Source organism: Calidris pugnax, unplaced genomic scaffold, assembly GCF_001431845.1.
Source record: "Calidris pugnax isolate Ruff unplaced genomic scaffold, ASM143184v1 scaffold1, whole genome shotgun sequence".
NCBI lineage: Eukaryota > Metazoa > Chordata > Aves > Charadriiformes > Scolopacidae > Calidris > Calidris pugnax.
Genome location: NW_015090800.1, coordinates 1420823 through 1448057, shown reverse-complemented (window position 1 = coordinate 1448057; position 27235 = coordinate 1420823). Strand labels below are relative to the sequence as shown.

Sequence of the window (27235 nt, the reverse complement as noted above, 5' to 3'; positions counted from 1 at the left end):
ACATGGGACATTGCTGGGGCTGAGCCTTTATCATCTTTATCCCTCTCTGAAGGATGTCTCCTGTGGCCATTTCTGCTTCTCAGCAGGTGCAGAGAGGACTCAGCAGTCTGACCCCAGACATCCAAGCTAGAGAGGGCTCAGGCTGACTTCTCCTCGGCCGTGCCGTACGTACAGTAAAGCAAAACCACAGCACTACACCAGCTATGGGGAAGAAAATTAACCGTACCCCAACCAAAACCAGGACAAGCAGCAAACTCCTTTCAGGCAGTTTCACTTTCTCATTCTCCTGAAGTGACAGTGTGTCACTGCCTTTGCTTTTTAAACTGCACAGAGAGATTAACATTTAAAGCATTTTTTTTTCCCATTGCAACTAGAATAGCAGAAACATTTCCAGCCATACAAATTTTAGACTAAAGGTACTTCTCTTCACAAAGCTTACCTTTCAGGCCTGGAACCAGCTGAGAGCATTCTTGTGCATTTTGTCAACCCACGTGCCCTTCACTCAGCAGTTTTTTTCATCAAGGCAGATTCTGAACCATGGCAATCTGTTCTAAATGCAGCTCATTCTCGTTAGTCGGTCACCCCAGACTGTTTTTTTTTCTTAAATTCAGAAAACACACCGTTAACATTTCATAATTGACCTCTGTGTGTTCTCGTACTATTAAGGTAATTTCCAGGATATTTTAAAAAATACAGGCCTTAGTAATTTTCTAAAGAGATGCTAAGCAAGCTGCCTCATTTAATTTGAGAAGAATTAACAGCACTTCTTGAGTAACAGAATCATCCAAATTTAGTAAGTCCTACTTGCTAAATTGGGCTCAATCTCAGAGACGTTCCACATCTACAGCTTCTACTGAGTGGGCTGAGATTTCTGTCATGGTTAATAATTGATGATTCCATTAAAAAATGCAAGCATTTTTATAATGGGCACATTTGGATACAGTTAGCATCCAGAATCACGCATAAAGTTATTTGTATTGAAACAGTAAAATGTGTACAGACAATTTTCAAAGGAAGATTATTATCTCTTTTATGATGTAGGTTTGTTGGATCTAGAACAGTTATGAAATTTTATGGTGGTCTTCCTTAGAAGAAAGTTTGGGTTTGCTTTGGCTTGATCTCTTTTAACTCTGGTATGTAGCACAAGATTTAATCACAAGTACTGTACTGAGAAAAAATTCTGAGATCCTGTGCATTGATGTGACACAATTTTATAAGAAATGTCAGTGCAACATAAAGTTGCTTTAAGGCACTACTAAGAAACACGTAACAAATATAATAACACAGGTTAAAAAAAATACATCAAAACTGTTTCCCTTTTTCCTAATTTCTGCAAAACAGCAATACTATTTATGAAAGCATCTACTATGCAAAAATATTTTAAAATTGTAATAAGCTACGCTTTTACAGAATTACCTATCTTATGTTTTCGTGCTGCTGTCCATGATGTGAGGAGTACACTCTGAGTCTCTGCTCCAGGAAGTCAAACATATTATCATTCCCTGGTGAACATCATGGAGGAGCTGATATTTCTTCATATTTGAGCTCAAAACTCTACTTAAGGTTGGAGTTCCAATTTTCATGGGAAAAATTATATATACTTACTTTTTCCTCAAGCATTACACAACACAGGTTTCAAATTTATTTACAAATGCTGGGTAATCAGATTTCACAAGCCTAAGCCGGCAGAATCTCTTTTATATAAACTACCCAAGGTCAAATATATTTCTGAGCAAATTCACTAAGTTGAGTGAATTTGCCCTATGGTTTATGATTCTGGAGGGCAGTTTAAAGCAATTATTCCAAAGCTGTAATCATCATCCTGAATGCTGTATTGAGGTAAGTGTTTTGCCTGTCAAATAGATTCACAAATTCATATGTGGGTTTTGTTTTTATTTTTCTGTTTCACTATATATTATTGCAGGTTGTGTACAATGAAGTCACAGAGCTCAAAGGCCGTATACTGAAGCTTGTCGTGAAAAGCAAAGGAACATTTGTGGGAGCTGTTAACATTCAACTGAGCAGTGTCCATTTAAATGAAGAAAAGTGGTATCCACTGGGAAACAGCATAATTTAAATGTTGTCTAAGATAATTCCATTATTTATCTACTAATGTTTCTTTATTCCCATCTCCCACGGTAGGTTTTGTCTCAGTTGCCCTTGAGAATAAGCAGTCGTGTGCTGATGGCACACAATACCTTCATATTTCTAACCATCAGGCTGGTGTCTTAAAGCTGCTACTGTCTTCCTGCAACAGATTCCTGCCACTGTCACTGAAATCACATGTGAGGAACTTGTAGCAGCCTGCAGGAAATTCTTATGACAGCAATACAGGTTTTTTGTTTAGTTTGTACGAAATAGTACTGTAAAAATTCTGAATTTGGTGCGCACCAAAGTGTGGGGCCTAATTCTTTGCTCATTAATTCCAGTGAGTGTGTTGGAGACAATGCTGATAATGGGGCACTTTATCAGCATCTGCTCTGAGCTCACTGCAGGAGATGAGTTCACCACAGAACCACGGGATGGTTCCCTGGGTGCCAATATATTTCAGATGTCTAGCAAATTTCATGTTAGATCTTATACAATCAATGCATATATATTTAAAAAAAAACAAAAAAAACCCACCAAAAACTTAAAAACTTTGCACTTCAAACATTTTGTGCAATATTTGCTGATGTGCTTTTAACTTTTGATGTAATGTAGCGTTCAATCCGGGATATTCATTTCTCAATAAGATATGTCATTGTTTCTTTAAATCTGACATCCAAGAAGCAGACAGAACTGATTATTTTTGAGAACAAAGGAGGAGGGAGAAGCTAATACTCCCCAATAAATAAAACATATTGAATGTGAGCTTTCGGTCTGGTATTTATTTAAGAGCATGCTCTAAGGAATCTTTGTTCACCGGTCTTGCCGCATTGCATTCTTACGCTGCATCAGGGAACCAAGTCAATACATGCATTGACCTCAGGGCTATAAAATGTATATATACATATTAAACAATGAACATGAGTGGTTCCTTTGAGTTCACCGAGGCTAATTATGGGCTCTGCTCTTCAGAGCGTTTTTACCTAAATTGAGGAAGCACTTAAGCACATCTTTAAACATTTAGCATGTGAGCAGCCATAATGGTCTGTCCATTATTGCCAGCCTCTTAGCACACATAGCTCACCGTGTATACATACCTTTCCAGGACCAAGGGCACGTTTAAGGCACAGGAGACACGTTGTGATCTGATCTACTGTAAAATTTGAAGCTACCTTATACTGAGTAGGTCTGACATTTGTCCTACCAGGTGGAAAAGTGGTCAAAAGAGGGATAATAATGCCAGAAGCTGAAAGTAATTGCCGTCTTCTCCCAAAGGACACTCACAAATCAGTCTTCAGAAGTTAATGTTGTATAAAGCTCCTGAAGTGGAGACTAGGAGTGTTATTTAGGAAACTAAATAAGCTGGAGTTTTTCCTCAGCGTCAAACCAATTGACTATGTCACTTGGTCAGTTTGTATCTGAGAATAGATACACCCGATTGCCTGGGGAAATTAAACTCCTCCTCAGAAAGGGGAGGTGGGGGGAACTCTGCTTGAATATTAATATTGTTAGTATTCTTCAGAGCTGAAAAAAGCTGTAAAATATTTACCGCGTGAAAGGGATATTGGCTACCCTACAGATATGATCACTGCAAAGATCATTAAGTCTAACATTTTAGATTATACGCTCTCCTGGGTAAAGAATCAAGTGACTTGTCACTCAGGCACAGAAAACACATTGAGGCCACCTTACAATGTTATCAAATTACCTGACCTTACAGCTCAATATTGATTTTAGATTCTTCTTAGTCTACTATCTTGGTTTCCTTATTACAACTATAATGCAATTTTCTAATAGTGTTATTTCCTGTGACATTTTCTAATCATTGTTTACCTCATGCCCTGATTTTCCATCTTAGAACAACATTAAATAAAGTTGCATTAAAACGGCATTCAATAAAAAGAGCATTAAAATATAATATTATCAGAACTGTCTGCAAACGTAAACAAAGAAACCTATCAATATAGCATCCTCTTTTTTAAAATTAAAAAAAAAAAAAAAGAAAAGCTATGTTTGAATCACAAATCTGCAATTAACTGGGTAGATAGAGTCCTGTGGAAGCTCAACACCACTTCAGCTTTGTAAGGAAGATGGAAAAACTGTGTCTTATGGGCAAGATCTACACTGGTGGCTACGTCAGGCAAGGAGTTGTCCTCAGAGATCTTAAATCACGCAATCAACCCTCGCCTTTTCTAAAATTCCTCTCATCCGCCTCAAAGCATTGTGCTTCCTATTTCCTGAGCTCACAGTAAGCTGTATCCTGAGCTCCCTGCTGCTGTGAGGAACATAGACCTTTACAAATCAGTCCTTGAATTACCTGTCTTTCTTTAGCAGCAGGAGGTTCAAGACTAAGCTAAGAAAGGGTACCGATATTAGCATCTGAGTTTTTTTTATAATTTTAAGACCTTTTTTTTTTTTCTTCTCAACACTATTTTTCCAGGTAGCAAAACTACAGCGGACATTAAAGAGGTATAGTCCAATCAGAAGCTGCTGCTGTTATAAATGTGAAGGGTACATTGTATGTGCATTTTTTTTCTGTCCCCTCAGAAAGATACAACCGTAAGAAATTTTGTTCAATACAAATAAAAATGAAAACGTAACATGCTCATAATTTTGCCGTCTCGGATCATAAATATTAGGCTATTATTCTCAATCAGTAATTAGTCATAATCTTGAAATCAGCTGCAAATGCAATCCTTACCTGAATTTTTAAAAATGTAAAAAAAAAGTTCAGTCTTTATGAATTTGTTTTAAATAATGGTAGGGCCAACGTCAGTAGTCATTACTTATTCAGGGTACCGTTTACTCACACAAGAAGTCCCCTTTTAGCTTAATAAAATCATTGAGCAGGTGCTGCTCTGGAAATGAGACCACTGGGTTGCTGCAAGCATAGTGCTGGTGCTTTATTGAGCAGGGTGTGATCCTCCAGGACAATTGTAGCTGCAGAGCATCATTAATAGTACCAGATATGAACAAAGAGTGATGCAGGCTTCAGATTGTCACCATCTTTGGACAACAGGGGAACAGTACGGTAACCTGTAGGTATAAGGACATTTTATTAGTGTATTAACCACAAATGCAAAGATTACGATGCGGTGTTTTTATGATCTACTATGCAAATAAGGCTTAATTTATGATTCACTAAATAACTCTTTAAAATAAACTGAAATGATACAGAAACCAAATCCCATTCCTACTGGTTTTCTCTTCTTGTATTTTTAGAATGAGAGTCAAAAAACTCCAGTTGTCTTTCAGGTTATGGTGGTTTTTAAACCTGAAGACTTTTAGCCCAGTGATATTAAAACATGGGGGAAGCATACATCCCAACACCCAAAGATGTTCTGTGCTGCATGCATTGCTCAGATGATAGCAAATTACATAGCAACTTGGGAATCAATAGTGCTAGTGCCTTAGAGAAGAATGGTGTTGCAGCAGTAACGCATCATCCACCTGAGGCAGGAAAAAGAAAAGTGTAGGGTAAGATTTTCTAAGTCTGTTAAGGGTCTCCTTTTACATCTGAGCGCTTCCTCGTATCAGAAATAAGGCATCCCTCAGAAACTATGTCTTCATCTGATTGTTGAAGCGTTTGGAGAAACTATAGTTCTCAACTTCAAACTTAATTAACTTACCTGCTCGGAAAACAAAATAATCCCCAGGCCTATATTACTTTATATGACTATAAATGCCCATTGTCATAATAATAAACAATGTCACTTTTGATTAAAACAAAGATGTTCTGTATTTTACCTATGTATATATTCATAACAGATACTCACTTAAATAACTGCAGTTAGAAGTATTTACATTCAGAACAGCAATTTTCAACATCCTTTTTTAGGTGTGCCTGGATGTGTGTGTATTCATTGGGACCCTCATTTGTTTGGGTTTGGCTTTTTCTGATTCTTTTATACGACGTGAAAGTTCACCTGGCATCTGTGGTTCAGCTTCTGGGCAGCAGATACTATGGCTGAGCCCAGGCAATTAGGCATTTGGGATCAACTTTTAGGGCACACGCACAGTACGATGTGGAAGATGGTTTATTTCTTATCCACAGATAGATACACTTCAAGGATTTTTAGACTAATTTCTAAAGACTGTGTTCTAGCCCCTGCCTACAGGATATTCTACCTGAAGGGAAGTAAAACTTCATTTTAATTGAAATTGTTCCAATTTATATAAAACCACGTGTTGATCCAGTGATAATAGCAGTAATAAATGAATTCCTGTCCCAAATTGGCATTCTGCATGGCAGACTCATTGGGACAGGGAGTGTAACCCCAGTTCCTCCTCCTCTTGCCTTTAACTGCCCAGCTAGAGAGTTATTCTCACCTTCAGCCCCTCGGAGTGCACCTATTTAATAATCACACCAAAAATCAAATACTCTTACAGGTGGGCAGCAAGCATTCTTCCCCAGTGTAATATACAACTGAGCTGGGTGGCTGCTGCTGGGGAAAGGAAAGCAGTGATGAATATATTTGAATGCTTTCAAGAAAAAATGCAGGGGAGGGTGGCAAGGGCCCAACTTTGTCCCACTGCCTGGCAAAGAAGAAAGATGTGAGCACTGCCCTCGGGGGACACCTCAGGGATATGAATCCTAAGGAAGGAAGGACAGTCCTGTAGTGCAGATTAAAGCAATCAGAGCTGTGAAGAGTAAGATGTAAATCCTAATTCGCTCTTTACCATGTTTTAGATGGTTATTTCCTAAGGAATCCAGATTGTACTGACTCCCTCTTTCCCCTTTCGCTATTTGGGGAGTTTAGGTACCTACAGCAAAGGCATGGTTCCAGACCAGGAATCCAGAGGTCTCAATGTCAAGCATTGCAATAAATTTTGAAATTATCTGTCAGTTTGTCTCTTAGAAACATTTATGCCTCTGGGCATCTTTTTTTTTAACTTAGTGTTAAGTGAGGCTTGGGGAAATTTGTTTATAACAGCTTTTGTACCCACACTCATCTCCTAGCATTTTGAATTAGTCCACTCAAAAACTTTCCTGTAGAATCTGCATGCTTTTACTTTTCCAAAATACACATCCCCTGCTTGGGCCAAAATTAATCATACAGGCACATGAAACACACTGAAAAAATATACAAAAAAAAAAAAAAAAAACGCACCATGCTTTTACTTTTCCAAAATACACATCCCCTGCTTGGGCCAAAATTAATCATACAGGCACATGAAACACACTGAAAAAATATAAAAAAAAAAAAAAAAAAGCGCACCCAAATTGATGGTTTTACGAGCATATGTAAGCTTTAGTGTCTGCTATTTACACTTGACCCAGACATCATGAGTTGGAAGTTTGTTGGTTTTTTTTCATTATCCTGAAATATATAAACGAAAGTAAAAGGTGATCAGTGTAAAAATTTATGTTGGAGAAAAGCAAGTGTGCTTTAAGACTAAGGTCTTTGTTCTTGTGTAACTCCTCAACCTCAACTAAGAACCACAAAACAGCTTTATGACTTCAGAACCTGGTAAGAAAAAAGCCATTAAATATCCTATTAAGCTTAATAAAAAAAGGCACAATGCCCAGTGCCAGCTCCGAAGGTTTGCCTTCACACCTTCATTCACTAATAAAAGTTGGTTGGTTGTTTTGTCAGAAATAGCTTTGGAAATTCAATGTAGTAAACAGCCATTTTACATAAGCGTTCCTCCTTGGCCTGCTGACTTCTGTGTCTGCTCTTTGTGTGCAGCCCATTAATCACGTAAGATTCCAGAAGCTTTACTGGTACAACAGAAGAAACACTGCCAGGAAAAATACCGTAAATATGTTGCTTAACTTATATTCTTTGTTCTCCACTCTGAAAAGTTGCAGATAGGTTACCTGAGGGTTTTTTGGAGTTTTTGTTGTTTTAATTTGGCTCGTATCGGTTTTGAGCCTGAGTAGAAAGTGCATGAAACTGCTGCCTTCCTAGCAGTTCTGACTAGTCTCTTCCTATTATAATGACTTAACGTACCACCTGAGCAGTTTCTCTCTAGAAAGGAATACTGCAATAGGAATAATTAACTGTCATTAATATTCTTTTTGATTTCTACACCGTGGATTTGCATTCAGAGACTACAATGACTTAAAAAAACCAGAGAGTGCAATTTTTACTTACGGTTGCATAATTCTCCTTTAGGAAATAAACATAGTGCTGTACTCTATCAATACTACAGTAATGATAAAAGCCAGGACTGTGGGTTTTGTTGATCTGTTATAAGTGGTTCACATAAAAATATTACCTTTTCTCAGGCTGAGCAGTGGTAAAGTGTATTGGCCAAGGAATTCATTTGCAACCAGAGATACCTCATCCTCCACACAGAAGCGTATCAATGCCAGTTCTGGAACTTGAACAGTAAATGAGAAAGTTTCATCCCATCTAGGGCTCAAAGCTAAGAAAAGGAGAAAATACACAGCATCAAAATACCGTCTCATTTATTCTACTTAATATATGAATTATTGTACCTGCTATCACTAGTCTGAACTGGCAGAGTTTCATTCGTCCTTCATAGATTTCTGTGCCTGTTTAAATAAAGGATACTCCCACTGACTGCAGTGGTATATAGGTCACATCTTTTGTATAGATTATGGAGTTCAAACTGTAAGATGGAAGCTCTCAGAGTGAAGTAAACAGAGAGCTGGGACTTGCCTATGATATACAGGCCAGCCCTTTCGAAGGATTTTTCATGTATGAGCTACATAATACAGGAAATCAAAAGCCTTAGAAAGTTGAAGTCGTCTCTTAGTTAAGAGCAAAAAGGGACAGCGATACCCAGGTTAAGACCCTCTGCTCAACTTAAATTTTCCAATAGACATACAAGTTTAATGTTTTTGCCAAAGTTTCTCCTTTTACAGTGTTGGAGATGAGGCAGGAACTAAATAAATTAAAAGGCAGTAAAATGATCGCTTGACCAAAAATACAAAAAGAGGATGTGGAACGTGAAGTGGGTGCTCTGTCTTAAGCAATGTTCATACAGAGAGAAAAATAAAATCAGGGGTTGATTTAAAACAGCAGTCATCTGCAAAAAGGAAAAAGGAGAAGTAGAAGACAGAGGCACAGAAGAAGGGAGATCACAAGGAACTTTTAGTCTAAAACATCAAGAAGATCTATATGATAAATGTAAGGGAGTGCTCAAAGACAACTACAAAGAGTACACACTTCACCTGTCAAGCAATTAAGGGACCAGTCAGTCCTACTAGAAACTTCATACAAGTTAAGTGAAGTCACAGAAATTTCTTCAGAAAAAAAATGTCCTTAAATTTAACAATTGGTGTACTGTTTTTGGCTGGAATAGGGTTGCAACCTCCCCATCCCATCCCATCCCAAGAAGCTGGGAGGAGGCACAGCTGGGACGGCTGACCTTGACTTACCAAAGGGGTACCCCAAGCCATATAACATCATGCTGGGCATAAAAAAGCTGAGGGAAAGAAGGAGGAAGGGCAGACATTCAGAATTACAGTGTCTGTCTTCCCAAGTAACCATAATGCATGATGAAGCCCTGCTCTCCTGGAAATGGCTAAACATCTGCCTGCCAATGGGAAAGCAGTGAATGAACTCTTAATTTCACTCTCATATTGACATATTGAACTGCCTCTATCATCTCAACCCAAGAGTTGCCTCACTTTTGCCCTTCCATCTCACTCCCCCAGCCCACTGGGGGGGAGTAAGTAAGTGGCTGTGTGGGGCTGAGCTGCCATCCAGGGTGCTTGAGATGAAAAAATGGTAATTCTTTATAAAAAAAATGTTGAATTGAAGAAAAATAAGACTGATGCTCACCATTGCTTTTTACAACACTAGATTTTTTCTTTGCTTGATCTTCTGGCACACCGTAAATTTCTATGTGCACTAAAGGGTCAGCTTTGTTAGTCTTCGACAGGTTACTGGGTGGTAGCTGGTGACCACTGATGAGCTGGAAAATTGCAGTTGTAATGTATTGAAATAACTGTAAGAATGAATTTTACATAGTAGCCATAGAGTAGTCATAGCAGCAAAACCTGTTGCATAAGAAACTACTATGAGAAGCATATACCATCCGTAAATATTTATAAAAATACATATTAAACAAAATTAAGAATATGTGCTTCCCATTTAATTTAATTTTTGGCTAGTTTCATAGAATTATATAATGGTTTGATTTGGAAGGAACCTTTAAAGGTCATCTAGTTCACCCCCTCCCCTGCAATGAGCGGGGACATCTTCAACTAGATCAGGTAGCTCAAAGTCCTGTCCAACCTGGCCTTGAATATTTCCAGGGATGGGGTATCTACCATCTCCCTGGGCAACCTTTCCTTGTGTTTCATCACCCTCACAGTAAAAAAGAAAATAAAATCTGATATTGTGCTTTAAATAATAATTTTCAGAATTAAGTTTTTATTCAATAACAAGTTATAAAAATTCTATTTGGTTACCACGCAAAATAATAATGTTGGAGGAATCAGTCTCATGATTTTCGCATTTGCTGACATCAAGCTCATGAATTCCTATTAAAGCTGTGTGTATTGGACCAGCACTAACAACCAGGATGACATCAGCATTGCGTTGCAGGGTATGTGGCAGACTGCCTCACCTGTGTTTCTTCTCTTTCACAGTAAAAACTCTGCATTTAGTAGGCTCCCTGATGTTTTGCTCCTTAATTTAGTTAGCTACCTGGAAATTTTACCTCAGACTGCCCTGTCATCTGGCACCCAGCCTAAGAAAGGATTTATGAAAGTCACAACTTTGTCTGCTTTCTATCTGTATTTCAGGACACCTAGGAGAGAATAACCATCTGTACAGTAATCTGCTTTTTAGAAATCAATGTATGGAATGTATCAAGAGAGACAGACAAGCCTGAAAGACTCGGTGAAAGATACAGCTTATGATCCAGATCTCAGGACTAAGCATCAAAACTCGTGATACAGATTCTTATTCCCCTGTCAACCATCAAAAGAAATCCAACCCCACAAATTCCACCTTTTGCTTAGGTATTTTCTGTAACACCCTGCTCCAAGAAAAGTTCTAGCCTGAAACATTGAAAAGCAACGGCTTAGCAAATCCTGATGCTGTCCTCTTTTTCCTAGAAAATAGCTACTACATTCACTAAAAAAAACTTTGCACGATGCAAGCACGGATGGACTACTCCCTTAGAAGCAGAGGAGCTTCTTTGACATGGATGTCACGACCAAAATTCAGCCACATTGGCCAAGTCCTGCTTCTCACTCTTACCTCATTGCTAAACCCAGGCAAAGTCTCCCACAGGGTGGGAAAAGAGCGAGCTGTTTTCAGCACACTGTGACCCAAATTCATAAATCCACTCAATTTTTGAGAGCCAAGGTGAAGCGGACATACAGAGAGAGTAGTAAAAAACATGGTGGGCTCAGAAGTTACCGTATGAAATACCTTGAATATTTGTATTTCCTCTTCAAAGGCTGTATGCTTCTTGCTGATGGGAATTGTGCCACATCAGGTTAAGAAGGTTATTGAATTCAGTAAAATTAGGTCCTGTGTGATTTTTGTGTTTACTTGAGTTCTTCTCTTCAGTTAGTCAGCATTAGGTCCTGTGTGATTTTTGTGTTTACTTAAGTTCTTCTCTTCAGTTAGTTAGTCAGTCAGCCAGAGCTGTTGATCCCTGGATGCTTTGTGTCTTTGTCCCCTAACTGTTAAGTCGTTTCTCCATTCATCAAGTTAGTAACTCATCTTTAGCAGAAACTGGTTTTCCTTTGACTCCTGTTCCTGACTCTTTTTGTCTTCAACTAGCATTTTCTGTTTTTTTGCTGATGATTCTATGAATGAGGCTCTCTGCACCCTACAGTCCCTCAGCTGGTGGGATGCCATTCCTTCTTTGTAACCTGCACTATGGTGGTGTTTGAGACAAACCAGTTGTCCTCAAACCAGGACCACTACCCAGCCTGTTGCCTCAGGCTACGTCCTCAGTCTAAAAAGCTGCCTTTCTCTTCTCTAACTTCTTCCAAATTTAGACATTTCCTTCCCATTGTCAATGATTTTGTCCACCTCCTGCATCGCAATTGGGAATTTTTCCCTCATCTTAATTAACTCCAGCTTTATACAAATAAGGGCTAAAATAACTGATGTGTATGCATGGGTGCTTGAAATCATCCAGTACTGTCTATTCATAATTGGTATGCTCACTGTTAGGACACTAAAATGTTCTTGATTAGGTGCATGCATTATGTAAGTATTTTATAATTATTATTATCTAATGTTTTATCTCCAGTATTTATTTCTCTGAAAGAAACAAAATAGCAATTATACACTAATTTTATGCTAATTAAATTGTAGTTATGCACGTAGTGTACTGTGTAATCAGAAATAGCATTTTTTCATTGGGATAAGGTAGTTTTCTAACTAATGAGCAATTATAAAACATCTACTTGACCTCAAAAGAGGAGTTTTTCTAACCCATTAGTTTTAAAAGACATGTATTTCTAACATTTTTAAGAAGTAAATCAGATTTGAATTTGAGAGAAGTAGAAATAATTCAAAGGCTTATTGCTTCGTCTCCCTTTTTGCACTTACTTATATCATTTTAGAATGATAAATAGTCCTTTATATATGCATAGGAAGACAACGAAACGTCATGAAGCTTCTTATTGTATCTTTAAATATCAATTTCTGTTTGTCAATTAGCATTAGAATAGTACAGGGCATTTTACTAGTACTTAAGGAAAATAACACCAAAAATGCACATTTTATTTCTGAGTTTTCAGAGTTTAGTCCCCACAACTGTAACCGACAAGTCCCCTTGTCAGCTCCTCTTGTGACACAATGAAAGGTATGTTTATATTTCTGTGCACAATACCATGAAAAATCATGTAATCTTACAAACTCTTGTAACTTCTGAACACCTTTGAATTTTTAGCAAACTAAAAACTAAAAACTAAAACTAGTTTTTAGTGAACTACAAATGGAAAAACACCCAAGAAGCAATAGATATTATATGAGAGTTTTAACATGTTATTAAAAAGCAATAGGAAACTTCCCCACAACCAGGAATGGGGATAAAATAAGGAAACAATAATAGATAACAAATAGGTCTGAAATACATAAAGTTTGCTTTCACATTTTATGGAACAAAGCAACAATTAACTAATCTTACCCTTATTGACAGAGACATTGGTTTACTGTATCTTCCCACATTTTGTGGGGTAAATGTTGAATCTTGATCTCTCAAGAATTCTGGTTTCAGAATCCAGCCACAACCACCATTGTCTAGGAATTTTCCATTTTGCAGTTCCATCTGCACTCCCGGTGTCTGGAAGTTTAAGGCCACTATAAAAATAAATAAATATTTATTTTAGTGAATCAGAGTTGCTACCATTTTATAAAACAACTCTCTGAAAATAATAGAAAAACAAAAGCAAAGGAGATTAACGTATGTACAACGTTCAAATCATAGGTAAAATCCTGTTATTTCTCTTAAATTCGGAAGCATTCAATAAAGACAGATTCATGTGTAAAAGAAGTAAGCTAGTTAAAACTGTAGAATGCAGAACTCATCACAAAAGTTTGTCACCCAGAAGATCAAGAAGCTTTAGTTTAGAGTTAGAATATTCAGTGCAAATACATATAAGTTTGTAGAAGTAGAAGCAATCTATAGTGTGTTCTTAAATTTACGTGAGCAAACTGTTTTCAAGCTTAATCTTCCAATAATAGCGTTTATTGTTAGTATACACCTGATAGATTTTCCTTTCCTTGGAAGCTCAAAACATTTTTGGTTTGCTGCAGCAGCAATAATAAAATAACAGACTTCTCCTCAACAGGATATTGTAATTCATGAGATAAAGCCAACATTGAAATAGACCTGTTTAATGAAATTTTCCCCTATTACAGTACATTGGAGCCTCCTGTCACTTTCAAAATAGAAAATGCACAAGTCAAATCAGTGAAGTGATAACATGACATGTGTTAAATAGAAAATGATAAAAAGTCATTTACTTGATGGTTTGGCAGGGAAAAAAATGAAGACTTTGAGCAGTACAAGTGACTCCTCATAATAATTCAGAAAGAGGACCTTTATAATGTTCCAATGAGATAATACAAATGTATTCAGCGAACGTTCAGCAGAATTCAGAAATCCTTATCTCATGTGGAAAATGCAAGATATTTGGATCTGTTTAGCTGCAAAAATTATTTGTCTCTTCACTGCTTTGATGAACCTTTTAAAAAAATCTGTAGTAAATGACACAAATAGGAACAGATCTGTAGAGTGAAGCAGCTGGTACTACAGACCTAATGTTTGCATGTTTTCGATGGGATTACTTCAGAAGAGCCCTAGTTTGGTCCCATGACCTCAATACCAATTAATGGCTGGAATACATCAAGTGCTCCCAGAGTGCATCCTCTGTTTCATCTGAAAGGAATCCCATCTGGGCTACCTTAGATTGCTCTGCAACATGAACCAACGTGCAGTAAATGGGAATGATTGGGAACCTTGCCTAAAAAACCCCCAAACAAACAAAGAACCAAAACCACCAGCAACAAAACACAACACGCGCTCCTGCTTTGAGCTAAATGCTAAGTGGATACAGGCATAGACTGTGAACCAAAACCACCAGCAACAAAACACAACATGCGCTCCTGCTTTGAGCTAAATGCTAAGTAGATACAGGCATAGACTCTGTGTCAATATGCAAAGGAACTTTAAGCTTATTTTACCTTTGACAACAAAAATTTAACTTCAAAATATTCATATGGCCCATTGCATACCATTGCCTGTTTTTATGGGGGTAATTATTCTCTTGGTATACTTTTGGCAGTAGTTCACAATTTGGATTTAATGACTCAACAGATCATCCAGAAACAGACCCAAATGTGGTGCTGTATGACCCTTCTTTCATCTCAATACTTTGATTCAAGCAGTGCAATGAACACTGCAGATCTACAATGCTGAGGACCCTTGAAGCCTAGGTCTTGGCATGATCTACAGGTTACCCGAGATCTCTCAGTATATAGGTAATTCCTAGGCCATAGTTTCAGAATAAGTGGTTTAAAAAATGTAACTGAAATTAGGCAAATCGAACAGCCATAGCGTCAAATAGCAGCTTACACATGATGAAACAAATTACATGATTGCACATAATGAGACTGTTGCTAAATTTGCCAAGCTTCATAGGCTACTAAGCAGGAAAATCTGATTTAACAACAGAAACAAGCAAAAGAGAATACTTCACATTTTAACATATTAGGAAAATTACTTTTGCGACACAAGTGAAGAGCAATGTTATTATGGGTTGATATCTTCAAATATCAACACTATATTTTTACTTAATTTAATTTTACCTTAGAATAACTTAAAAACACACTGAATGGTAGTTTTAATTTACCTACTGATTTCCCAGTATTGCAAGTTGTAATCTGATTAAGGTAAGTGAATGTGAAATTTTATATTATATTCTCTGAGATGCATACCTCTACTACAACTGTTTGCAATGTTCATTGCTGCTTGGGGCCTCCTAGGAAAATGCCTTGTGGCGTACTGTTGATGCACAGGTTTTCTTTTTAATCAGATGCAGTTATAACCCTTCCATTTCTTGAGAAATGACGAGGTTCATAAATGAAAACCTGTTTTCCATTGTCTGGCGGTGTGGTCTTAGCAATACACTTCTTGCAGGGAAGACTGAATTTTTAACCAGTGTTTCATCTTAGTTTTGCTGAATTCAAGATCAGAACTGTCAATAACATGCTTTGTACTGTGATTTTTAGGAAACAGTAGAAATATAGTGCGTGTACAAAGAGAGCTTTAAACAGCTGATATCTTGTGGAAAGAAACCTAATAGGAAACTATCACAGTGCATAATCTTAACGTATGGTTTTCATGGGAAAGTACAAGCACCTGAAGTTTAACTGTGTAAGTTTAACTGTGTAAGTTTAACTTTCTCCTCTGTCCGTCCATTAAGCCCCACAAGGCTTTTAATATTGGCATCAAAATTGAAACAGCAGAGCAAAATGTGGGCTTGGAGGACAACCTGAGCAAAGGAGTTCCTCAGTGCAGTTCCTGCATCTTAAAACAGAACCGAGTCTTCCTGGAACCATGAAACCAAACGTCCTTCAGATCAGAATATCTAATAGTCAAGTCTTCTTGCAAAGTACCAGAGCTGCCACGGCTGTCCCTGTTGGCTCTGGATGTAAACAACTTCATACAGCAAATGTAAGTTGGGAAATAGCCTATCTCCAAACAGGTGAAACTATGCATAATGCAGGGAGGAATACAAAGGGCATATTTCATCCCAAACCTCTGTATCTCAAGCAGTTAACTGAAGTCAGCCCCTCAACTAATTGCAGGACTAATCATAGTCTAAGAATTCAAATACAACATCTTCCACAAGCACTACCATTCAAGATTTTTAGACTGAAAGCAAAAGCTTTTGAAAACCAAGGTGTGCACTGGCATTCTTAGATTTCTAAGCGACTAAGATTTGAAGGCAGCTGAGGAAAACTGCATGTCTTTTGTCTGTGATGCTGCCTCTCAATTAATATTCCTATTGGGACTTTTAAATTGTCATTTTTAAATTTTTTATTCTTTGCTTCTTGGTTCTATTAGACCTTATGGATGTAATATAGCTAATATATTTTCTGCATTTAAAAGGGAAGATTTTAAAACCAATAAGCACACATTTCTCACCGATTTTCCTTAGAATTAGTTACTTAATTACCTTCATGCCATTTAAAATCCATCTCAAAATGTCTGAATTTTATGCAATCTCCAAAAATATCACATGCAAAAGCACTCAGTGCTAATGTTCCTGTCTCTGTAATGTACTTCACTGATTTGAGTCTAAAGAGATAGAACAGATAATACTTCCAACCCTTTGATTAGTCTCGTTGCCATACTCTCAGCTCTTTCCAATTGTCTATGTTCTTAAAACGGGCTGCTCACAATGAATGGAAGGCACCTTCTGTGCCTTAGAGACCCCAAAATTGAACTGAATTCCACATAGAGTGGAAAACACCACAAAAGCAGGACCATATCCTAATGACCTGGCATATTTTGCCTTTGGTTATGAGATGATTTATGTGACTGGATTTGAAGACCCTGCATTCATTTCATGTCAGCACTCCCGGCTAGGAGTTGACTGTATCTTTTTTTCTCCTATGCAGGTCACAGCTGCACCCAATCCACCACTGCCCACATTTACAGAAATATTTGCAGAAGTCCTTATGTGACTGGGTAGTCCACATTACTTTTTTCAAAGTGATCTATGTGGCTTTTAAAAAAAAAATTCATCCATAGGCTGAATAAAGGGCATGCTAAATGAGTAGGAGTTGACTCAACATGTGGATTAAAAGGGGGGATATTCAGTCATCAGATTATGTTGAAACCAACTAAAGACATCTGAAGGAAGGGTAAACTGTAACATAGAATCATAGAATAGTTTAGGTTGGACCTTAAAGATCATTTAGTTCCAAACTCCCCTGCCCTGGGCAGGGAAACCTTCCACTAGACCAGGTTGCTCAAAGCCCCATCCAGCCTGGCCTTGAACCCCTCCAGGGATGACACCTCAATAACTTCCCTAAACAACCCGTTCCAGTGCCTCACCACCCTTGTAGTGAAAAAATTCTTCCTGATATTTAATCCAAATCTATCCCTTGCCCTATCACTACATGTCTTTGTAAAAACTCCATCTTCAGCTTTCTTGTAGGTCCCTTTCAGATACTGGAAAGCTGGTATAAGGTCTCCCTGGAGCCTTATCTTTTCCAGGCTGAACCCCAGCGCTCTCAGCCTGTCTTCACAGAAAAGGTACACCATCCCTTTGACAAACTTTTGATTAAACCAATCAATATTGATTTAATATTGAAAATCAATCTAACATATGGTGGAATTTGCAAGAGGGAAATGTAGCACATACTATTGTATGCTGTAAACCTTTCTTACCAACAGCAGATACAAGGAAGATGGTCAGAACATGTGACCTGGGAAAATGGTGGAACACAATGGTTTTTAAACACCTTTTTCATCTGGGTCTATCTGAGAAATTAGAAAGACTTCCACGGTAATTAAAACTCTCTAACAAATTACAGCAGCCTCCTCAGACTGTTCTGAGCCTGAGCATTATTTGCTATTCTGATCTTGTCACTCTGATCCCCACTGCCACCTCTGGGTGCTTGTAAACTCAGGCTTGTAGACATACTTTCCAAAGTCAGTCTAAGTGTCCTCAACATCCCTTTTGCCCTGGGCTTTATGAGTTTTTTAAATCTTTATGCAGCTTAACCCTCTTGCCAAGCCAGTGAAAAGGTGAGATCCTACCCAAACTTTATGTAAAAGGACATGTTTACCAGAAAAAAGAAAAAAGGTATAGAGTGATTGGTTCCCTTATAACACATAGCAGATTTAACTGGTTAGTATAAATTTTGGCATACAAACTTTCTCTATTTTTTTCTGACCAAAAATTTTGGTCAAATTATGTATTTTTTTCTTCTCCTTGCAGAATAAAATGGGCTTTAGCTATTCAGACTCCAAAGTTTATTAAGCTTAATTATAATTTCTGGCTTTGCTTGTCACTGACGCATTCTGAAATGGATGATCTTATTCTACAGAAACTTCATTTCTGAATGACTTACAACATGAGGTATTCTGTTCTAATTAGAGGGACTACTCTTCTGAGAACTGAGTAAGATCCGTAACTGTGTGACACACCACGCTCAACACGTGCAATCAGTCTATCTTTATTGTTTTGGGGCCAATTCAATACTGTTTCACTAAAGACACCGTCATTAGAAATGTTAAGAATTCAGTCATCCTAATGTTCACAGTTTCTGACATTGTTTCTACTCAATTAAAAATAGCTCTGCTGGAAAAAAAGGTGTCAGGTGACTAAATATCATTCATTGTCCAAGTCTATCTGCAACTGGTTTCAATTAGGGATCCTCTTTTGTGATGTTCTCATGGGAACAGTACCTAAAGCATTTCTGATAAACTGACAAATCTAAAATCTAAATTGATTTTTTGCTGTTTAATTAATGTGTCAGTCTGAAAGTTACACTTCCATGGAAGTCTGAAGATTTTTTGGTTGTCATTTCACTTACTTCACACCTGAAACATACTTTTCCAAAGTAATGTTTAAAATTTGCCTTGTGCTTCTTGGAAGAACAGTCTATATTATCAACTTCCCTTTCCTGTTTTAGTCTGGGTCTCTAACACAGGGTTTAGAATAAGGTCAGCAAGCTGTTTAGAGACAATTATGTCCCTGCAGTTTTTACTGTCATTCTTTTAAATTAACTAGGTTTCAGGTAAATTATTTAACATTCTATTAGTTTTCTGCAGTTGTGGATTTAGTGAAGGTAGCTGGGAAAATTATTTTCATTACTACTGTCAACAAAATGCTGACAAAATAAAATTTCTGTGTTTCTTTGCTTTTAAGTGAAGTTCCAGTATCTATTATGCACACACACAAAAAAAACCAACCAACCAAAAAAAAACCAGAACAAAACAAAAAAACCCCACACCCAAACAAAGAAAGAACACAAACCACCCCCCAAAAACCCCTGCCTAAAAAGACACAAGCTCCAGAGTCCAGAGTAAACCAAGAGCTTTGTCATAAACCTGGCAGTTAGAGACCTTCCTGCAAGAGAAACATGAAACCTTTATTCAAAACACCTCCCAGCCCTTGGAGCCCTTCCAAAGGGAAGGTGAGTGCATTTAGGTAGCTTAATATATCAGGGTGATATTGTCCCACCTAGCTTGTAGATGTCCAGACATGAGTTAGCTGCCTCACTACAGCTGGCGAGGAACAATTTTATGAAGTTTAAGGGACAACTTAACCAAAAATGGATCCATACTTTAAGTGTGAGGTTAATCATAACCCTGGAGTCTGCAATTCTAACAGCTGCCCCACTGGGGTGGGGACTTCTGGGAGCAAACAGTAAGAGGTGAAGCAACACTTTTTTTGGGTTCCATAAATCGCAATGACCTATTACAGCTCTGGATTTTTTTCCAACTACAAGACTTTGTTAATAATAAACACGCTGCTTTCTTTGGCCTCTTAGTATTATCTTTACACAACACACTATTCAATAGTATATAGTAAGATTTACGTCAGTTGTACAAGATCTAGTTTTCACTTCCTAAACACGAATTTTTGGACTGTTAAAACCATATTAGGAAGAAAATAATAATATAGGTATTGACATCTCATGCCCCCCTTTAGGCAAGCCAGGAACAGATCTGCGATGAGTGTCCTTGAAACCTCATTTGGGAGGGAGTGGGCAACCAAGTGATGCTTTTCTATGCCTTCTCATTTCATTCTTCCAGGACATTGCTTGGCTTGGGAGCTAGCAGGTAACCTTTCATGTCTTTCTTACAGCACATTCTCCATGAGTCAGTTGTGGGATAAGCCCAAACAAAGAATGAGCTCCAGGCTGGAAGGACAGCTGTACAGAACAGCCTGGGTGTGTTTTTGCCATGAGGTGTATGACGTGTCAGATTCACCCCTTCCTTTAAGCAGAAGAGGTATTTTAAGATAGCTGAAGCTCTGTTTAATGGCTGAAGACTAACTATTAGGCTTTTAGATGCAGAATGAACAAAGATGAAATGCTATGATGTATCTGTCTTTCCCATGTCATAAGCAATGTTTAGAGTTCAGTCATCAGCAAGATTTTAAGGAACCCAATACTGGACTAAGAGTGCTCACTTAGTATCTTACTGCAATGACACATACTGCAAAGAGGTTTGAGCTATTTTAACAGCCTAACCAGACATAAAAATAAAAACACTAAAGCATGTCATTTCACAAATTTCACCAGAAGTTCAAGCAACAACAATTCAAAGCTATAATGTAATGAATACTCAATTTGTTTTGAGATGTTGCATTAACTGCTGAAAAAAAAAAAGGTCATAGAAACTGCTTGCTTTAAACTTTTGCTGTGTTATAAAAAAAGCCCAGTAAAAATAATATCCAAGAGTATAAAATTATTATGCTGAAAAACTAATTAAATCTATGAGAAAAAGTAGCATTCCACCAACTTTTATTAGAAGAGCCTGTGTTTTTCCTTAAATTCAATTTCTTTATCTCATAAATTCCTTTACTAAATTTGACACACCATCACATATTCTAAAATGTAGAGTGTTTAGTAAGATTGCAAGAATATCTAAACTTCCCCTGGTCAAACAGAATCTGTTTATTTAGAAAAAAAAAAAAACAAAACACCAAAAAACCAATCAGTCCTGCGGTCTCTAGTTTTGCCATTTGTCCAGCAAGAAAGGAAAATACGGTTTCACAGAAAACATACCCCTGAGAATCCCAGAGTAAATTAGTGATCCTGTGCCCTCTGTTTAATTCATGGGGTTTTCCAAACTCTGCCTCTGTTTTCGCTCAAGTAAGGTCAGACTGACAGTCACTTTATATTACACAGGTGAGGCATACCAAGAACTACATTAGTGGGTTTCTTTTCCTCTTCAGAGGATAAAAGCAGAACTCATTAGTGAATTCTTTATTCCCCACTTTTTAATGCATTATTTTTGTCGTATTATTGCACGCAAGATTTAGCCACAAAACAGGTGTGACAAAATTGCCAAGCTGCGTTTTGATCTCACAGACCAAAACAAAACTTACGATGAGAATCATCATACAAGTAGTGGGACCTTCACAGTAGCATATAAATTTTTCTGAGTGCTCCAGAAAACTTATGGTCTATATGGCCTCTTCAAAAATAAAATTCTATACCTGCCATACCAGGGCTTTGTCACATAACTTATGATACGTTTTGGTCACTCCTGCAGACTGTTTTGATACATGGACAATATTTTCTAGTGCATGCAAAGGATGTATTTGAAAGGATATTTAAGTCTCTCTATTTTTATTTTCGCTGAGGTTTCCTTTTGGTTCATTTTTTTTATTTTTTCCTCTCTGTTTTTCTCAGCCAATATAATACAATTTATATCTGTTTATCTAAATAACTGTCATGAATTTTCTTCCTCTGCATAAATCTTTACTTTCCATTTTATTTACTAAATAAAAAGGGGATATGGATATGCCAAACCAGTTCTTTCCAGTGCTACACTGCAGTTGTATGCGGGAGGCATACTAATTTTCCCAGACTATAAAAAGTTATTGAAGGTATTTTTCTCCATAAGACCTCTTTGTTCACAAAACCTACCCTGTTCTTATGAGTCTCAATTTTCAGCGAACGGACACCGAGTGCACAGTGATATCCAAAAGCGATTTTGTGGAAACTGTACTTTTTACTGTGGTTTTTAACTTGCCTTCCTCTGGAAATTAGGTTTACACAATTACATAATTCTTGTCCTCAGCCTCAACAAATCTTGAGCCTGTTGGACCATTTCATCCTGCTTTAGCGGAGCGCCAGGCTGCTCTGAGTTAATATGTTCCAACCAATTTAGAGAAAATTGCTGGCAAGGTACAGAAGAGAACACTGGTTTGGGCCTATCACTCAGAAAAGTGAAGGAAGAACTCAGCTCTCAGCATTTACATGATGTAGAGACCTGGCATGCAGTACTATATGTAGGTTTGAACAAAACCTAATATATTTAATTTGAGCAGTCAGAGCAGTTATGGATGTTAGAGGAACTTAAAGTGAGAAGAGTAAGCTAGCACATGTGGGGGGAGGGTTAGAGACACTGAGGAACAGGAATAGGGGACATAAGAGGAATCTGAGAGTCCCATGAACAGTTTTAGGCAAAGAGTAGAAGTGATCTGGAGGGATTACTTCTGTGCATAGAATGCAGAGACCAATGGTCAGGAGACAGGGAAGGTATGTGGGTGATATGGCCACAGGACAGACACAAAAATTTAACAATCTGTGTTAAATAAGTGGAAGGACATCAGCAGAAGATTCAGTGAGTGGAACTTTGGGAGTTGCATTGTGAAGTACAGTCATATTTCTGCCAAAGAGTTATCTGAAACAGATTAGGGAATCAAGAATAGATCTGGCATAGCTTGGAAATAATATATGTGGAGAATTGCTTGTAATCAGCTTATTCCCATGAGAAAAATGTTTCTTCAAATGAAGATGCAAATGATGTGACCGAGAGGGCAGATCTAACCACTTCCTGCATATTTTTAATTCTTCCAGGAAGGGGCTCAAAGCCCCTATATAGAAAAAATCATATGTTTTGTATACTAATGTTTAGGATGACTTTTCATTAAAGTATACTCTGAGTCAACAATCAATGTAGTCATTTTGAAAGACTTCAGTCTCTTTGAGATCTAACAAATGGCTATTCTTTGCAGAGATCAGCGTGGAATTTTACAGGCTAGAGAGAAAAGTAGTAAACTGCAGTATGATAAGCCTGAGATTAGTTCAATTTTAAATTAAGGACCTCTGTCTGGCACTTCCTCTGAGCATGAAATAAACTTACTGGTTTTTAATAGCAGTGTAGATAGTATACAGACAGTGCACCACCCCAGATAAATAAGCCAGCAACAGTGGGATGGGGCCTCAACCACCTCCCTGGGCAGCCCATTCCAATGCCTGAGAACCCTTTCAGGGAAAAAATTTTTCCTAATATCCAGCCTGAACCTCCCCTGGCGCAACTTGAGGCCATTTCCTCTAGTCCTGTTGCCTGTGACTTGGGAGAAGAGACCGACCCCCACCTCTCTACACCCTCCTTTCAGGGAGTTGTAGAGAGCAATAAGGTCTCCCCTCAGCCTCCTCTTCTCCAGGCTGAATAACCCCAGCTCCCTGAGCTTCTCCTCATAAGACTTATTCTCCAGACCCCTCATCATCTTTGTTGCCCTTCTCTGGACCCGCTCCAGCACCTCTATGTCTTTTTTATGGTAGGGGGCCCAAAACTGGACACAGTAATCATGCTAAGTGAGAATCAACCACAACGATAGAATATAATCAAACCAATTTCAAATGGTGTGGTAATGGTGAGATACTTCCAACAATAGCCTAGCCCAAGTCCAAATCTGTACTACAAATAAACATTTATGATGACACAGACACAAACAGAATTTATACTAACTAGTAATTTTTTTTTTTACTCCTACTGTAGTTGTAAAGCAATGCCTCAATACGACATTGAGGATGAGAAGCACAATTTGCAACAATGTGAGAATTGGAGGAAGGGGCTGAGCACATTTCAGTTCCATCCCTGAACAGCCAGCACTGAGAGGCCTAATTCACACAATCTCCCTTGACATTATTTACCCAATTAACTCAACAAGCGTGGCCCTGACAGCATGGCCTAGCTCAGGGTGGGGACAGCAAATGGTAAGAACTTAGGCTTGGGGATGTCCTCCACTGCTTGTGGCAGGGCTACAGGCAGAGGTGTGGCAATCCCAGGAGGAGCATCGTGCCTCAGCTTCACTAAGCTCTATAACTGTAGGAGAGTGTCCAGGCATACACTAGGAAGTTAAACAATAGGTAATATTCATGGGCATAATCGATTGGAAATAGCACACTGTTAAAACCAGTTCTGAGAGAATAACTTAAAACGGAAGATGTTTTGGGAGCCGAAAGAAGACACGAGTGAAAAGGAAGCCTGGAGCAAGGATGCACATAAACTCCAGGGTCCTACAGGCAAAGTGAAATCTGTGCCCGTCTCCCTACGAGTGCGTGTTGTCATATAACAAGGCCAGACCATACATTTCACTAACCATACATTTGCCTTGGGCAAACTGCCCTGCTCACCCCACAGTCTCCCTCAGGTGGCCCTGGTAGAGAATCAGAATAAAAGACAGAATATATACAGATGCAAAGAAAATTGTCCTTTACTTTACCTGAGGCTGAAGAAGGTATAACAGGCTGAACCTAGAAAAATATACCGTAACTGAGAATCTTTTAAAGTGAAGAACAAAAAATGTGAAGGCAAGATGGCCTTTTAATGGCCTCTAAGGCCATTAATGTGAAGGCTCTAATGGCCCATTAAAAAGGGGAAAGTGCTTACAGGTGAGAGGTTTTTCAAAGCCTGCTGAGTAGAAGAGTCATGCATATTTTTAACACTTTCACATTAAAAACTAACTTGAAATGAAGAGAAATAGAACTTATTTCACTGCTCAGGAACAAATATACTTTGTACTGGAAATTAAGATACTAAACTTACTTTTCATCTATCCAGTCACTAGAAACTCCCAGCAGCTCCCAGCTGGGTAGAGTCTGCTGAGCAGGAGCATTTGAGTGCTTCTTTGCAGCAGCATACCATAATCTGGGAATTCTTGGCACCAATAGTAATTGAGGTACTCACATCTCCTGCACCTGTGCCACCTCAGCCACACAAAACCATTGAAACCCCACAGATCCTTCAGATGAGTCTTCATTGCTGTGTAAACATTCCTAAATCACACATATATATCTTTCCATCACCTCCTCTAATTCAATGTTATAGGGCAAACTTAGGAAAAAGTAAATGCAATTGCAATCCAACAATTCCCACCTTCAGGCAGCTACTTCAATTCCCATGCTAACTACAAAGTAGTTATAAAGAGTGTTACACCTCAGCTGAAAAATATGGGGTTTTTTCTTAAAAAAAGTGAAATAATAAAAAAGGGGGAAAAGGAAAGCAAAAAAGAAGGGAAAAAAAAAAAGAGAAGGAAAAAAAAAAGAAGAATAAGAAGTTACCATTCCCATTTTTTCTTATAAACATGCTGTATTTATACCTTAGCCACAGCTGAGAAATAAACATGGAGGTTGTGGAATTCAATTAATACAGCATGCAAAAGAAAGTAATTTTCATTTTCTTGAAAGGTGTATTGCAAATTTTTTTTTTGTCAGTACAATGCTTAATGCAAAGTATGCTCACTTTTACCTCAAAACCTAAGGTAACATAATAATTTTGGTCTGAATAGAAAGGCAGCAAAATATAAATTATCATTTAAACTCTCCCTACAGACACATACATATAAATATGATGGAATTATTAACAAAAAAGGTGATAATATATGAAGAAAGCCAAGAAATTTCTGCTTTAGTTATTAAAAGTTGTTTATATATGTGCTTTTGCTAAACTGTTCCATGAGATAAAATCATGCTTTGTTTAGTCTTAGGGATAAGAGGAATAGAAAATAAGGTTCAAAACTTGAAAATTTTGTATTGTTCTTACTAGTGTTTTTCTTACTATCAAATAGGAAAAAAAAATAGTAGTTCAAAGGAATTAATGAATTATACATGGGATACTTGGGATAAGATATAGCTATTTAACAGAAAGTGATGGTTATAATTAATTAGGTCCTAATTGTAGCTAATTACAAAGGTGAATATACAAAAATATTTCCCTTAGTTATATTCTGGTTTCCAGGGTGTAAAATTGCTGGGCTAAGTATACTGAAGGAGAAAGATAACACAAAATGAAAGTGATGCCACTGAGGGAATATAGGTGACTTATATGACACAAAATCGACTATAGGAAGGAATATGCAAAGCCTGGAATGCAACAGTCTCTGCAAACATACCCATTTGACACCCCACATTCCAGAACTCTTGAGGATTATAATTTGAAGAGGTTGTCCTTGTTCCTTTGGGGTAGATTCTTGTAAGGAATCTTGAAGTATGAGATATAAAATCTTTAGCTGAAAAACAGAATGATACAACTTTGGTAAGATAAACTATTAATAAAGAGATCTTATTTGAATAAATAGAATAATGAATAATAATAAAATATTATCATCTGATCCAGGAATTATGTTTTTTTAACATGATCAGTATATCATATCAATGTATTTATATATTAGGACATTTCTATGCATGTTAACATTAGTATATGGGCTGCTCTGAGATATGGCTGAAATCCTATTTTAAAACTTGAACATGTAGTAGTATTTCTGTCTATAGTGCAGGCTTTTGTTAAAGCTTCAGTAACCAAGAATCATTCCTTCAAGGAAATACTCGGTTTCATGACCTCTTTGTTAGGTAAGTATAGGATTTTTATACTAATGCCCACTCTGTTCTCATGGAAAATTGGAAAGACACAAAACAAGAAATTGATCAAAACACCCACTCATTCTTCTATAGTTCAATAGGAAAAAAAATCATCCCAAGATGACCTTAGCTTGATTGTTGTTTTGAAGTTTAAATAAAATGACTGAAGAATCTCAAGACGAGCGAATGGCACATTTCTAAAAGACATTTAATTGGTTCTTTTATAAACTTTAGAAGATGTTAACTATTCAAGTGAGTTGATTTTCTTCCTTCCAGCAGTGTTCCTTCCCACAAAGGCATAAACTAAACAGATCTGGAAAACTTCAAATGACTTCTATCTACACTATTCCTGT

At 37.6% G+C, this 27235-nt stretch overlaps 2 protein-coding genes across 2 annotated transcripts in view; one reads left to right on the top strand and one right to left on the bottom strand.

Annotated features, from left to right (window-relative positions):
* Window positions 1-2853, top strand: part of PIK3C2G (phosphatidylinositol-4-phosphate 3-kinase catalytic subunit type 2 gamma) — a 240142-nt gene extending 237289 nt beyond the window's left edge. The window contains exon 34 of the mRNA XM_014937275.1: window positions 1925-2853. Coding sequence (XP_014792761.1) covers window positions 1925-2077 — 153 coding nt within the window. The 3' untranslated portion in view covers window positions 2078-2853. The remainder of the gene's footprint in view (window positions 1-1924) is intronic.
* Window positions 2854-4970: 2117 nt separating this feature from the next.
* Window positions 4971-27235, bottom strand: part of PLCZ1 (phospholipase C zeta 1) — a 58339-nt gene continuing 36074 nt past the window's right edge. Inside the window, exons 10-13 of the mRNA XM_014937291.1 lie at window positions 13165-13337; window positions 9846-9978; window positions 8311-8460; window positions 4971-5124 (exon numbers count right to left, since the gene is read on the bottom strand). Coding sequence (XP_014792777.1) covers window positions 5042-5124; window positions 8311-8460; window positions 9846-9978; window positions 13165-13337 — 539 coding nt within the window. The 3' untranslated portion in view covers window positions 4971-5041. The remainder of the gene's footprint in view (window positions 5125-8310; window positions 8461-9845; window positions 9979-13164; window positions 13338-27235) is intronic.